The following is a 14,111-nucleotide window of genomic DNA, read 5'->3' on the forward strand; positions in this document are numbered from 1 at the left end:
ATAGTTTAACATAAAGGCATTTGTTTAAGGGAAATAATGAGTGACCCATGACCCCATTTCCCTTATGCACTTTTTAATAATATTTTTTTAAAGATTTTATTTATTTATTTGAGAGAGAATGAGAGAGAACACGAGAAGGGGGAGGGTCAGAGGGAGAAGTAGACTCCCTGCTAAGCAGGGAGCCAGATGTGGGGCTCGATCCAGGGACTCCAGGATCATGACCTGAGCCGAAGGCAGTCGCTTAACCAACTGAGCCACCCAGGCGCCCACTTTTTAATATTTTAAGACTATTATGTGATATTTTTAAAGTTATACATATTTTGGGGCACCTGGGTGGCCCAGTTGGTTAAGCGACTGCCTTCAGCTCAGGTCATGATCCTGGGGTCCCGGGATCGAGCCCCACATCAGGCTCCCTGCTCGGCTGGAAGCCTGCTTCTCCCCCTCCCACTCCCCTTGTTTGTGTTCCCTCTCACGCTCTCTCTCTCTCTCTCTCTCAATTAAATAAATAAAATCTTTAAAAAAAAGTTATACATATTTTAAGTTATTTTACATTCTGCTATTTTCATTGTGCAGAATATAAATTTTCAAAAATACTTTATATTAATGGCTGCAAAATATTCTGTCACTTAAAAGTGGGATAATGCATTTAAAATGCTCCTTTACACTTGCTTGTTTTCAGTTTTTTGCTCTTCAGTGATTCAGCAAATATTTATTGGTCAACTCCTATATGTCAAGGATGCTAGGCATTGAAGATGTAACAGAAAATAGGATAGACAAGGTGTTTTGGTCCTTAGGAGTTCACGTGGTAGTGGGGGGTAGACAGAAAAAAAGTAAATAATCTGCATGCTACTAAGAAGGAAATAAAGAGGACTGCCTTAGGGGTGACCGACTTTACAAAGAGACCCTGGAACAAATATCTCTGAGGAGGTGTGATTTGAGTATAAAACGTGAAGTTTGAGAAGCCACCAGCCATGTGAAGACACAAATAAACTCGTGGTAGAAGATGGCACAAAGGGCTACAGTTCACTTGGAAGTGTTCTAGGAACTGACAGAAAGGTTATGGGATTGGGAGCATAATGATCAAGGGGGGAGTAGGGTAAGATGAGCTTGAAAGAAAGGCATGAACTTGTAAGCCATGGTAAATGCAAGGGAAGACACTGAAGGATTTTAAGTAAGGGAGTAATGTTATTTAAGTTCAAAACGATCATTGTAGCTGTGAGGATGGATCATTGCAGGAGGAAGAATGGAAGGGAGGAGGCAGGTAGGAGGCTTTTGCCGTGTGTGGTCTCAATGGTAGGTAATGATGGCTCAGAGCCACAGCGGTGGCAGCTGATAGGAAGAGAAGGAGTTTCAGAATTATTTGGGAGGTACTAGTAAGTCCTGGATTGAATGGGTGGTTAGTGAAAGGGGGGAGTCAGTAACTTCCAGGATTTTGGCTGTGGTAGCTTGCTTGAATAATTTTTTAAAATTCTTTTTTCTTCTTGATGTTCAGCGTGGGTGATTTCTGCCACCCTGTCTTCTAGATCACTGATCTGTCCTACTCATCTAATCTGATGTTGATTCCCATTAGTTTATATTTCATTTCAGTTATTATATTTCTCAGCTTTCCCCTCATATGTACTGTTTTAGAAAGTTTACATGATTGTATATTACATTTGGCATCTTTATTTTTTTAAGTGCTTATTTATTTAAATAATCTCTACACTCAGCATGGGGCCCGAACTCGCGAACCCAAGATCAAGACCTGAGATGAGATCAAGAGTCAGCCACTTAACTGACTGAGCCACCCAGATGCTACATCTCCTTTTCTTCTTTTAAATTGAAACCTGTGAATTTTCATGAGCATTTCTTGATTTATAGTTTTCATTCTCTTCTTTATGTTCTTAGTTTTCTTCATCCAGTTATTATTTAAAGATTGTGTTTTGATTTTTAAGTTCTTGTCTTTTATTTTTTTAAGATTTTATTTATTTATGGGGCGCCTGGGTGGCTCAGTTGTTAAGCGTCTGCCTTTGGCTCAGGTCATGGTCCCAGGGTCCTGGGATCGAGCCCCTCATCGGGCTCCCTGCTCGGCAGGAAGCCTGCTTCTCCCTCTCCCACTCCCCCTGCTTGTGTTCCCTCTCTCGCTGTGTCTCTCTCTGTCATATAAATAAATAAAAAAATCTAAGAAAAAAAGATTTTATTAAGAGAGAGAGAATGAGAACACAAGTGGGGGGTGAGGAGGGGCAAAGGAAGAGGGAGCCCGATGCGGGACTCAATCCCAGGACCCTGAGATCATTACCTGAGCTGAAGGCAGACGCTTAAGTGACTGAGCCACCCAGGCACCCCATTCTTGTTTTTTTTTTTTATTTTGTTGCATTTAGATTAAAGATTGTGGTCTTTAAAATGCCTTTTCCCCCCTTTTTATAAATACTGAGACTTAATTTGTGAACTGTTGGATTTGGAGAGCTCCCCATCCAAACTGTTAGTATATCAGGCGGATTTGTGTAAATACAGAGTGTCTGTGTATACTTACTTATTTTGCTATAAGATGGTAAAAGTGAAATTTTTTCCTTTCAATATGTGTTTGAACAGCGGATGGTATTCCTAATGACAGTAGTGACAGTGAAATGGAAGATAGAACTACTGCTAATTTGGCAGCTTTGAAGCTTGATGAGTGGCTTAATTTCAAACTAGAGCCTGAGGTACGTTGCTTTTCAGTAGTGTGATAAGTATCTTTCATTCAGTGAGTATAAATTGACATACAGGATGTTGGAAATTACACCTTTACTATTGAGCCCTTAGTATTAGAGAATATAGTTTGTGTTTCAGTTTTCACAGGGCCCTTATGCATTCTCTGACATATAGGGGTTTATTTAAATAGAGGATTTGAAAAGCCTTGATGTGGCTCGTATTTAAGCACAGTGATATTTGAGTATTTCTGTGTATGTAAGAAAATACCAAGTGTTGGGTGGTACAGAAGAACTCCCTTTATTTCATATAACTCTGTTTCTGAGAGAAAGATAGGAGTTCATTCTGTTTTCTCTTTTTGTGTATCTTTGAATTGGGAAAGATGAATGTCTTTCTTCAAATTAAAAATGCTCTTTACAAAGCCTTCCCTTCATTCCATCTCCACTTCTATTTACTTATTTATTTCAAGGTATTCACACCTACTATATTGTTATTGTCCCCCTTTATCTTTCTACATAGTTTTCTCCTTTTAGAACAGGAATAAAAGGGGCAGTACATTATTTTCTAACCTTATTCCATCAAATCAGTTAATACAGATGGTCAACACATTTAAGTATACAAAATCAATTTGTTTCAAGTTACAAAATTGATGTTGATATGTAATTAATAAAAAAATTAGATTAAAAAGATATCTATAACTAAAAAGAATACCCAGATATATACCATATTCCCATTTATATGGATCTGATCCATAAAACATCAGCACATTCACTTAGAAACTAATCTAATCCGTGGATCAAGGCTATATATTCAAAGTATTTTAAGGATGCCAGGATACTACCAGAGCCGGAGAAAAGAGTTTGGGAACAGTATATGCTTGCTAAATAAGAACTATGTTTATTTAGCTAGTGAATACCTACAGTAATAAATTTTTACCTCATGATAGCAGTCAGACTTGCAAACATGCAGAAATAGGAATTAAGGGTTTTTTTTTAAAGAGTTATTTATTTGAGAGAGAGTGTGTGCATCAGCAGGAGGAGGGACAGAGGGAGAGGGAGAGAGAGAATCTCAGGCAGACTCCCCACTGAGTGTGGAGCCCAATGGGGGGCTTGATCTCATGACCCTGAGATCACAATCTGAGCTGAAATCGAGACTCAGATGCTTAACTGACTGAGCCACCCAGGCACCCCAGGAATTAAGGGTTTTAAATGTAGTTATAAAGTTCATAAAAAATCAGACTTAGGTACATTTACTCAAAATGTTGAGATTCATTAAGTGGTAGCAAACAAAATAATTCCTCAGACAAATGCACACTTTCCAGTATACATATTATTGGGGGAAAGAAAGGAGAAGAATGTGCATTAAGTGGTGAAATCCACCAAGCTGTATATCAATATTCTGTACACCAAACAGTTTGGAGACAAGGGAATTGCTCTAATATAATTTCAGATTATGGTTCCCTTGGCTAAAATAGAGCTTAAGGTTGCTTTGCCATATTAAAAGTTTACTACAGTAATTTTTCACATAAACATTTAGACTTGAACTCCTGAAGTAAATATGGCATGATTATTTTGCTTTTAATCTGTCAAATAGCTAAAAGTCGACAATTTTAAAAACTAGAACAAAGAACGAGTTGAAGCGATGTGACTCTTCCATCATTGAACCCCTCCTAATGGTCAACTGTTAGTATTTAACCAATTCAGAGAGTTAATGAATCCTTGCATTCATTCAGTTTTCTGTGCCTTAGCTAGGATGTGTAATTACAAAAGATAGATACTGGTGAAAGCTCCGTTTCAATTTTTAAAAGATCCTACTATATTGTTTTTTTTTTCTTTATTGAAGGGGGAAGGTGGTCAGCTAAGCTGTCAATAGTCGACAACTGGTTAGGTTTACTTTTTTACTCTCTGTTCACTCGTCGCTTCAGCCTCCTGGAGTCCCACTTCCATTTGCACCAGCCCTTCCCTTCCCTGAAATGGTCCTTGCCAAGGTCAGCATGTCCCCCATGTTGTCACAGCCAGCCCACTGTGTTGAATTCACCCTTTCTCTCATGTTTGGCACTGTTATCCATACTGTTCCTTGTGAATTCTGCCCTTCCCCATTTTTCCTCCTCACCCCTGTCCCAACTTCTTTGTCACAAGTTAGTATGACATTAATCTTTCCTGATTCTTCTCTTTTTATTGTTATGTTAATCACCATACATTACATCATTAGTTTTTGATGTAGTGTTCCATGATTCATTGTTTGTGCATAACACCCAGTGCTCCATTCAATATGTGCCCTCTTTAATACCCATCACCAGGCTAACCCATCCCCCTACCATCCTCCCCTCTAGAACCCTCAGTTTGTTTTTCAGAGTCCATCGTCTCTCATGGTTCGTCTCCCCGTCCGACTTACTCCCCTTCATTCTTCCCCTCCTGCTATCTTCTTCTTTTTCTTTTTTCTTAACATATGTTGCATTATTTGTTTCAGAAGTACAGATCTGTGATTCAACAGTCTTACACAATTCACAGCGCTCACCATAGCACATACCCTACCCAATGCCTATCACCCAGCCACCCCATCCCTCCCACCGACCACCACTCAGCAACACTCAGTTTGTTTCCTGAGATTAAGAATTCCTCAAATCAGTGAGGTCGTATGATACATGTCTTTCTCTGATTGACTTATTTCACTCAGCATAACACCCTCCAGTCCCATCCACGTTGTTGCAAATGGCAAGATCTCATTCCTTTTGATGGCTGCATAATAGTCCATTGTGTATATACACCACCTCTTCTTTATCCATTCATCTGTCAATGGACATCTTGGCACATTCCACAGTTTGGCTATTGTGGAGATTGCTGCTATAAACATTAGGGTGCACGTACCCCTTCGGATCCCTACATTTGTATCTTTGGGGTAAATACCCAGTAGTGCAATTGCTGGATCATATGGTAGCTCTATTGTCAACTTTTTGAGGAACCTCCATACTGTTTTCCAGAGGGGTTGCACCAGCTTGCGTTCCCACCAACAGTATAGGAGGGTTCCCCTTTCTCCACATCTCTGCCAACATCCGTCGTTTCCTGACTTGTAAATTTTAGCCATTCTGACTGCTGTGAAGTGGTATCTCATTGAGGTTTTGATTTGGATTTCCCTGATGCCGAGCGATGTTGAGCACTTTTTCATGTGTCTTTTTCATGTGCCTGTTGGCCATTTGGATGTCTTCTTTGGAAAAATGTCTGTTCATGTCTTCTGCCCATTTCTTGATTGGATTAGTTGTTCTTTGGGTGTTGAGTTTGATAAGTTCTTTATAGATTTTGGATACTAGCCCTTTATCTGATATGTCATTTGCAAGTCTTTTCTCCCATTCTGTCGGTTGTCTTTTGGTTTTGTGAACTGTTTCTTTTGCTGTGCAAAAACTTTTTATCTTGATGAAATCCCAATAGTTCATTTTTGCCCTTGCTTCCCTTGCCTTTGGCGATGTTTCTAGGAAGAAGTTGCTGCGGCTGAGGTCGAAGAGGTTGCTGCCTGTGTTCTCCTTTAGGATTTGGATGGACTCCTGTCTCACGTTTAGGTCTTTCAACCATTTGGAGTCTGTTTTTGTGTGTGGTGTAAGGAAATGGTCCAGTGTCATTCTTCTGCATGTGGCTGTCCAATTTTCCCAACACCATTTGTTGAAGAGACTGTCTTTTTGCCATTGGGCATTCTTGCCTGCTTTGTCAAAGATGAGTTGACCATAGAGTTGAGGGTCCATTTCTGGGCTCTCGATTCTGTTCCATTGATCTATATGTCTGTTTTTGTGGCAGTACCATACTGTCTTGATGATGACAGCTTTGTAATAGAGCTGGAAGTCCGGAATTGTGATGCCGCCAGCTTTGCTTTTCTTTTTCAAGATTCCTCTGGCTATTCGGGGTCTCTTCTGGTTCCATACAAATTTTAGGATTATTTGTTCCATTTATTTGAAAAAAGTGGATGGAATTTTGATAGGGATTTCATTGAATGTGGAGATTGCTCTAGGTAGCATTGACACCTTCACAATGTTTGTTCTTCCAATCCATGAGCATGGAAGGTTTTCCATTTTTTTGTGTCTTCTTCAATATCTTTCATGAGTATTTTATAGTTTTCTGAGTACACATCCTTTGCCTCTTTGGTTAGATTTATTCCTAGGTATCTTATGGTTTTGGGTGCAATTGTAAATGGGATTGACTCCTTGATTTGTCTCTCTTCTGTCTTGTTGGTGTATAGGAATGCCAGTGATTTCTGTGCATTGATTTTATGTCCTGCTACTTGACTGAATTCCTGTATGAGTTCTAGCAGTTTTGGGGTGGAGTCTTCTGGGTTTTCCACATAAAGTATCCTCTCATCTGCAAAGAGTGAGAGTTTGACTTCCTCTTTGCCGATTTGGATGCCTTTGATTTCTTTTTTGTTGTCTGATTGCTGTGGCTAGGACTTCTAATACTATGTTGAATAGCAGTGGTGATAGTGGACATCCCTGCTGCATTCCTGACCTTAGGGGAAAAGCTCTCAGCTTTTCCCCATTGAGAATGATATTCGCTGTAGGGTTTTCATAGATGGCTTTTATGATATTGAGGTAGGTACCCTCTCTCCCTATACTCTGAAGAGTTTTGATCAAGAAAGGATGCTGTACTTTGTCAAATGCTTTTTCTACATCTATTCAGAGGATCATATGATTCTTGTTCTTTCTTTTGTTAATGTATTGTATCATGTTGATTGATTTGCGGACGTTGAACCAACCTTGCAGCCCAGGGATAAATCCCACTTGGTCCTGGTGAATAATCCTTTTAATGTACTGTTGGATCCTATTGGCTAGTATTTTGGTGAGAATTTTTGCATCCATGTTCATCAAGGATATTTGTCTGTAATTCTCCTTTTTGATGGGGTCTTTGTCTGGTTTTAGGATCAAGGTAATGGTGGCCTCATAAAATGAGTTTGGAAGTTTTCCTTCCATTTCAATTTTTTGGAACAGTTTCAGGAGAATAGGTATTAATTCTTCTTGAAATGTCTGATAGAATTCCCCTGGGAAGCCATCTGGCCCTGGACTTTTGTTTGTTGGGAGATTTTTGATGACTGCTTCAATTTCCTTAGTGGTTATAGGTCTGTTCAGGTTTTCTATTTCTTCCTGGTTCAATTTTGGTAGTTGATACATCTCTAAGAATGCACCCATTTCTTTCAGGTTATCTAATTTGCTGGCATAGAGTTGCTCATGATATGTTCTTACAATTGTTTGTATTTCTTTGGTGTTGGTTGTGATCTCTCCTCTTTCATTCATGATTTTATTGATTTGGGTCATTTCTCTTTTCTTTTTGATAAGTCTGGCCAGGGGTTTATCAATCTTGTTAATTCCTTCAAAGAACCAGCTCCTAGTTTCGTTGATCTGTTCTACTGTTCTTTTGGTTTCTAGTTCATTGATTTCTGCTCTGATCTTTATTATTTCTCTTCTCCTGCTGGGTTTAGGCTTTCTTTGCTGTTCTTTCTCTAGCTCCTTTAGGTGTAGGGTTAGGTTGTGTATTTGAGACCTTTCTTGTTTCTTGGGAAAGGCTTGTATTGCTATATACTTTCCTCTCAGGAGTGCCTTTGCTGTATCCCAAGGATTTTGAACACTTGTGCTTTCATTTTCATTTGTTTCCATGAGTGTTTTTAATTCTTCTTTAATTTCCTGATTGACCCATTCATTCTTTAGCAGGATGATCTTTAGCCTCCATGTGTTTGAGTTCTTTCTGACTTTCCTCTTGTGATTGAGTTCTAGTTTCAAAGCATTGTGGTCTGAAAATATGCAGGGAATGATCCCAATCTTTTGGTACCGGTTGAGACCTGATTTGTGACCTAGGATGTGATCAATTCTGGAGAATGTTCCATGGGCACTAGAGAAGAATGTGTATTCCGTTGCTTTGGGATGGAATGTTCTGAATATGTCTGTGAAGTCCATTTGGTCCAGTGTGTCATTTAAAGTCTTTATTTCCTTGTTGATCTTTTACTAGATGATCTGTTCATTTCAGTCAGAGGGGTGTTAAAGTCCCCCACTAGTATTGTATTGTTGTCAATGTGTTTCTTCGCTTTTGTTATTAATTGCCTTATATAATTGGCTGCTCCCGTGTTAGGGGCATAGATATTTACAATTGTTAGATCTTCTTGTTGGATAGACCCTTTAAGTAAGATATAGTGTCCTTCTTCATTTCTTATTACAGTCTTTGTTTTAAAATCTAATTTGTCTGATATAAGGATTGCCACCCCAGCTTTCTTTTGGTGTTCATTAGCATGGTAAATGGTTTTCCACCCCCTCACTTCCAATCTGGGGGTGTCTTTGGGTCTAAAACGAGTCTCTTGCAGACAGGATATTGATGGGTCTTGTTTTTTAATCCAATCTGGTAGCCCGTGTCTTTTGATTGGGGCATTGAGCCCATTTACATTCAGGGTAACTATTGAAAGGTATGAATTTAGTGCCATTGTATTGCCTGTAAGGTGACTGTTACTGTATATTTTCTCTGTTCCTTCTGATCTATGCTGCTTTTAGGCTCTCACTTTGCTTAGAGGACCCCTTTCAATATTTCTTGGAGGGCTGATTTTGTGTTTGCAAATTCCTTTAGTTTTTGTTTGTCCTGGAAGCTTTTGATCTCTCCTATTTTCAGTGACAGCCTAGCTGGATAGAGTATTCTTGGCTGCATATTTTTCTCGTTTAGTGCTCTGAAGATATCTTGCCAGTCCTTTGTGGCCTGCCAGGTCTCTGTGGATAGGTCTGTTGCCAATCTAATATTTCTACCATTGTAGGTTACAGATCTCTTCTCCCGAGCTGCTTTCAGGATTTTCTCTTTGTCTCCGAGACTCGTAAGTTTTACTATTAGATGTCGGGGTTTTGACCTATTATTATTGATTTTGAGAGGGGTTCTCTGTGGCTCCTGGATTTTGATGCCTGTTTCCTTCCTCACATTAGGGAAGTTCTCTGCTATAATTTGCTCCAATATTCCTTCTGCCCCTCTCTCTCTTTCTTCTTCTTCTGGGATCCCAATTATTCTAATGTTGTTTCATCTTATCGTATCGCTTATCTCTCGAATTCTGCTCTCGTGATCCTGTAGTTGTTTCTCTCTCTTTTTCTCAGCCTCTTTATTTTCCATCATTTGGTCTTCAATATCGCTGATTCTCTCTTCTGCCTCATTTATCCTAGCAGTGCCCCCATTTTTGATTGCACCTCATTAATAGCCTTTTTGATTTCGACTTGGTTAAATTTAGTTCTTTTATTTCTCCAGAAAGGGTTTCTCTAATAACTTCCACGCTTTTTTCAAGCCCAGCTAGTATCTTTAAAGTCATGATTCTGAACTCTAGGTCCGGCATCCTACTAATGTCCATATTGAATAGGTCCCTGGCTGACGGTACTACTTCTTGTTCTTTTTGCTGAGGTGATTTTTTTCATCTTATCATTTTGTCCAGAGGAGAATAGTTGAATGAGAGAACAAAATGCTAACAGGTTAACAACGTCCCCAGCAAATATACTGTATACAAATCAGAAAAGACCTGAAAGCAGGGGAAAAGAAAGGGAAAGAAAGAAAAAAGAAAAAAAAAGATAAAAACAAAAACAGAACAATACAAAAAAGCAGAATATGATCAAATATAATCAGGCTAGTGCATAGATCAGTGCCACACACTAGCTTTTGGGCATATTTTGGTCTGTTAGAAAAAAGTGCCTGCTAAAATTTTAAAGGAAGACATATATGTACAAAATAAGGGTTGATACAATGAAGGGATGGAATATGACTGTAAAAATGAAAATTATAAAAGATTTTATAAAAGGAATTGATAAGAGAAGAAGTCGTTTGAAAAAAGAAAGAAGATTTGAAAAAAGAAAAAGGAAAAAAGGGAGAGAATGTGATCAGGCAGGAGACTAGAACAAAGCCATACACTAGTGATTTAGGGTATATTTTGATCTGTTAGAGGAAACTGTATCTCAAAATTTTAAAGAGAGAACAACTTATATATATATATGCCAAAAATAAGGGTAACCAACTATGAAGGGATAAAATATGACTCTATAAATGAAAAATAAAAAATGGTTTTTTTTAGAAAAGGGATTGATAAGATATTGGTTGAAAAAGGGAAAAAGAAAAAAAAAAACAGTTAAAAAAATTAACTTTGATGAATTAATGAATCATGGTAGAAAAAAGCCATGAATTCTATGTGCAGTATTCCCCTAGCGCTGGAGTTCTCCCGTTCTCCTTGATCGGTAAACTTGGTCTTGGCTTGCTGGCTGTTCGTGCTGATCTTCTGGGGGAGGGGCCTGTTGCTGTGGTTCCCAAATGTCTTTTCCGGAGGCTGAATTGCCCCGCCCTTGTCGTCCGGGCTAAGCAAGCTGCTCCGGTTTGCTCTCAGGAGCTTTTGTTCCCTGCAAGCTCTCAGTACAGCTTTGGAGGACCAGGGCGAAAATGGTGGCCTCCCAATCTCCACCCGGAGGAGCCGAGAACTCGGGGCCCCGCTCCTCAGTGCACCCCCAGAGAAAAGCAGTCACTGCCGTCTCCCTGGTCTCTGGCCGCCCTCCGTGCTCACCCGGCCTGTGACCGAGTGTTTCTATCTCTGGCACCCGACCCCATGTGGAGTCTTCAAACCCAGCAGATCCCTGCGGTGCATTCCTGCGCCGCTCCTCCCAGGGGAGGAAGGGGAGTCTCACCAGCTCTGCCGCTTGTTGGGTCCCTGCTGGAGGAGCAGTGGCCCAACTGGGCCGCGGATCACAGTCTATGGCCACCCCGAGCTGAGAGCCCACGCCTCGGCTCCGTCTCTGCAGCCGGTTTCCCCGCTCCGATCCCTGGGAGCTCTGCCGCACTCAGGCACCCCCGGTCTTTCTGTGACCCCGAGGGTCCTGAGACCACACTGTCCTGGGAGGATTCCACCCCCCGCTTAGCCACTGCAGCGACGTCCCTCAGCAGAGCCAACTTCTAAAAGGTCCGATTTTGTGCTCCGTGCTCTAGCACTTGCCAGAAGCAGCCGGCGGAGGCCCCCTCCCCCACCGTTTATCCTCCCAAATATGGCCTCGGATTCACTTCTACGCCCGTCCTACCTTCCAGTAAGTGGTCGCTTCTCTGTTCAGAGAGTTGTTGCTACTCTCCTCTCCAATCTCCTGTTGAGTTCGTAGGTGTTCAGAATGGTTTGATCCCTATTCAGCTGAATTCCTGAGACTAGGTGAAATCCAGGTCTCCTACTCCTCCGCCATCTTGCTCCCTGATTCTTCTTTCTTAAAAAGTCATTCCTTCTTAGGTTCTTTCACTGACTCTGCTGTATGGGTTTGTGCCTCAAATGTTAGATATTCTCCAGTACTCTGGGCTTTCCTGTGCTCTTTTCACGTCTCTGTACGATCTCTAGGGAGCTCACCTCAGTGTGTAGATTTAGTAACCATTTATGCTCGGATGACTCCCAGGTCTGTCTGTATTTCTAGCTTCGGCCTCTCTCTGCACTTACGAGTCTAGCTGCCCTCTGGATCATCGTGTGGATGTTCTACAAGCACTAAAATAAAATAGGAAGGGAACTAAATGTATTTTTCGTTATTGACTCTGCTGTTACTGTTCCAGTTCTAATCACACTCTACCCACACATGATTTGCCTTCTCTTCCATCGGCCTGTGTCATTTGATTTTGTGTCTCTAGTCCTCAAATATGGTAAAGAAGAAATGTTATCTCATTAGGGCAACAAAAAGAATGAAATACGCTGCTTCCTGACCAGTTGCAGAGTGTCCTTTGGAAACAGTTGGAGACCTTCCCTAGTATGTGGGTGTCTTGCACATAGGTTCGCCATCTTGCTTGGGCCTCCTGGACCTGAGGAGGCCGATCGTTCTGTTACAGGCAGCCAGTTTGCTGTTGCACCTCCGGCAGAAGTGGCACAGCTTGTTCTTACGCCGAATGAGAGCTCCGTCTAAACCCTGGTCTCAAGTTGATGAAGCCACCACACGAGCCATCATAGCTGTTCTCAGCACCGAAGAACAGTCTGCATGCCTACAGCAGCCATCTGGGATAGGCCAGAGGCCAAGGCCTATGTCTTCAGAAGAACTCCCTCTGGCATCGTCTTGGAGGTCAAATAACAGTAGGAAAACCTCAGCAGATACGGAATTTTCGGATGAGTCTGCGACTGCAGAAAGGTAAACTGATAACATTTTTAGCAAAACGGGAGACTTTTTTTCCCCAGGAAAATGAATTATTTATCATAGAATTGTGGTTTTGTAATATTTAAAAATTACTTATAATCTAAAATACACAAAAAGGTTACAATAAAATGGGAAGAGTTTTTTTACCCTTTTTTTTTTTAAGATTTATGTATTTACTTGAGGTGGGGAGGGACAGAGGCAGAGGGAGAGAGAGAGTCTTAAGCAGACTCTTTGCTGAGCAGGGCTCGATCTCATGACCCTGAGATCATGACCTGAGCCGAAGCCAAGAGTTGGGCATTTAACCAACTGTGCCACCCCGGTGCCCCACGTTTTTCACAAATATTAAGATAATATGAAGGATTTTAAGCTACTGGTATCTATAAGTCATTTAATAAGGCAATTTTTTTTTTATCAGGAAGAACTCAAAATGTTTAATTTCAAGAATTCACAAATTTAGGGTCTGTTAAAAAGCTACCAATATTTTAAAATTATATATTTTCATTGGTATGTGTCAAGTAATACCTTTCCCACATATCCTACAGCAAGAAGTATGGGCTGTGGCCATTTAAAAGAACAACCTCCTCACAAGTCTTACTTAAGTATCAATATTGCTGACTAGTATTCCTCCAGGAGATCAATTATTCATTCATTTATTCAGTGACATATTAAACGTGTGTTATTCTTGGTGCTTATAAGAGATATAGCAGTGTACCAAACAGACAAGATCTCTTCCTTCAGAGAGTTTATCTTTTATCCAGGGAAGGCATATAATAAGTAAACAAATTTACTGTAATGGCAAAATCTGTTACACTTTAGCCAAATTCTTCTTTTCTTTCCAGCATTTAACAATTAGATATGATATTTTTATTTACTATATGATTATTAATAATAAGAAAGCCCTTATATTGAATTATTTATCCAAAAATGTATTTTGATTATAAATAGTGGTTATAATGAATCATTGGCCATGATTCAAAAATATTTGTTGTGTAAGAACATTTGTTAGAATCAAATTTAAGTTTCTCTGTATCAGTTAAGACTTTTTTTTACCCTCTTATAATTGATGAAAAAAACAATATTCTTGTCTGTGATGCTAGTTTTGGCAATATTGGTAGAAAGTCTGTGTGGTAAGATTTCATTGTTAAAAAATTGAAAATAGAAACAGGGAAAACATTAAAGATACGTGATGTTTACTGTTTTTTAAGGATCAGATGGGGCTGTTAGTGTCTTCTTTTGGTCAGATTTGCATATTTGAATGAAGCATATGGCTTCATCAGGTCAGCCTTCTGTTAAAGGGGAGTAATCCATACTGGTTTCCAAGTTCTTC

The 14,111-nt window shown here is 40.0% G+C and overlaps 1 protein-coding gene across 1 annotated transcript in view; it reads left to right on the forward strand.

The window, feature by feature from the left end:
* YTHDC2 (YTH N6-methyladenosine RNA binding protein C2) overlaps positions 1–14,111 on the forward strand; it is an 84,047-nt gene that overhangs the window by 55,749 nt on the left and 14,187 nt on the right. Inside the window, exons 24-25 of the mRNA XM_028093023.2 lie at positions 2,572–2,681; positions 12,486–12,778. Of these exons, the coding sequence (XP_027948824.1) occupies positions 2,572–2,681; positions 12,486–12,778 (403 nt within the window). The remainder of the gene's footprint in view (positions 1–2,571; positions 2,682–12,485; positions 12,779–14,111) is intronic.

This window comes from Eumetopias jubatus, unplaced genomic scaffold, assembly GCF_037043125.1.
Source record: "Eumetopias jubatus isolate StellerSeaLion01/CBP00866 unplaced genomic scaffold, mEumJub1_p1.0 scaffold_5, whole genome shotgun sequence".
NCBI lineage: Eukaryota > Metazoa > Chordata > Mammalia > Carnivora > Otariidae > Eumetopias > Eumetopias jubatus.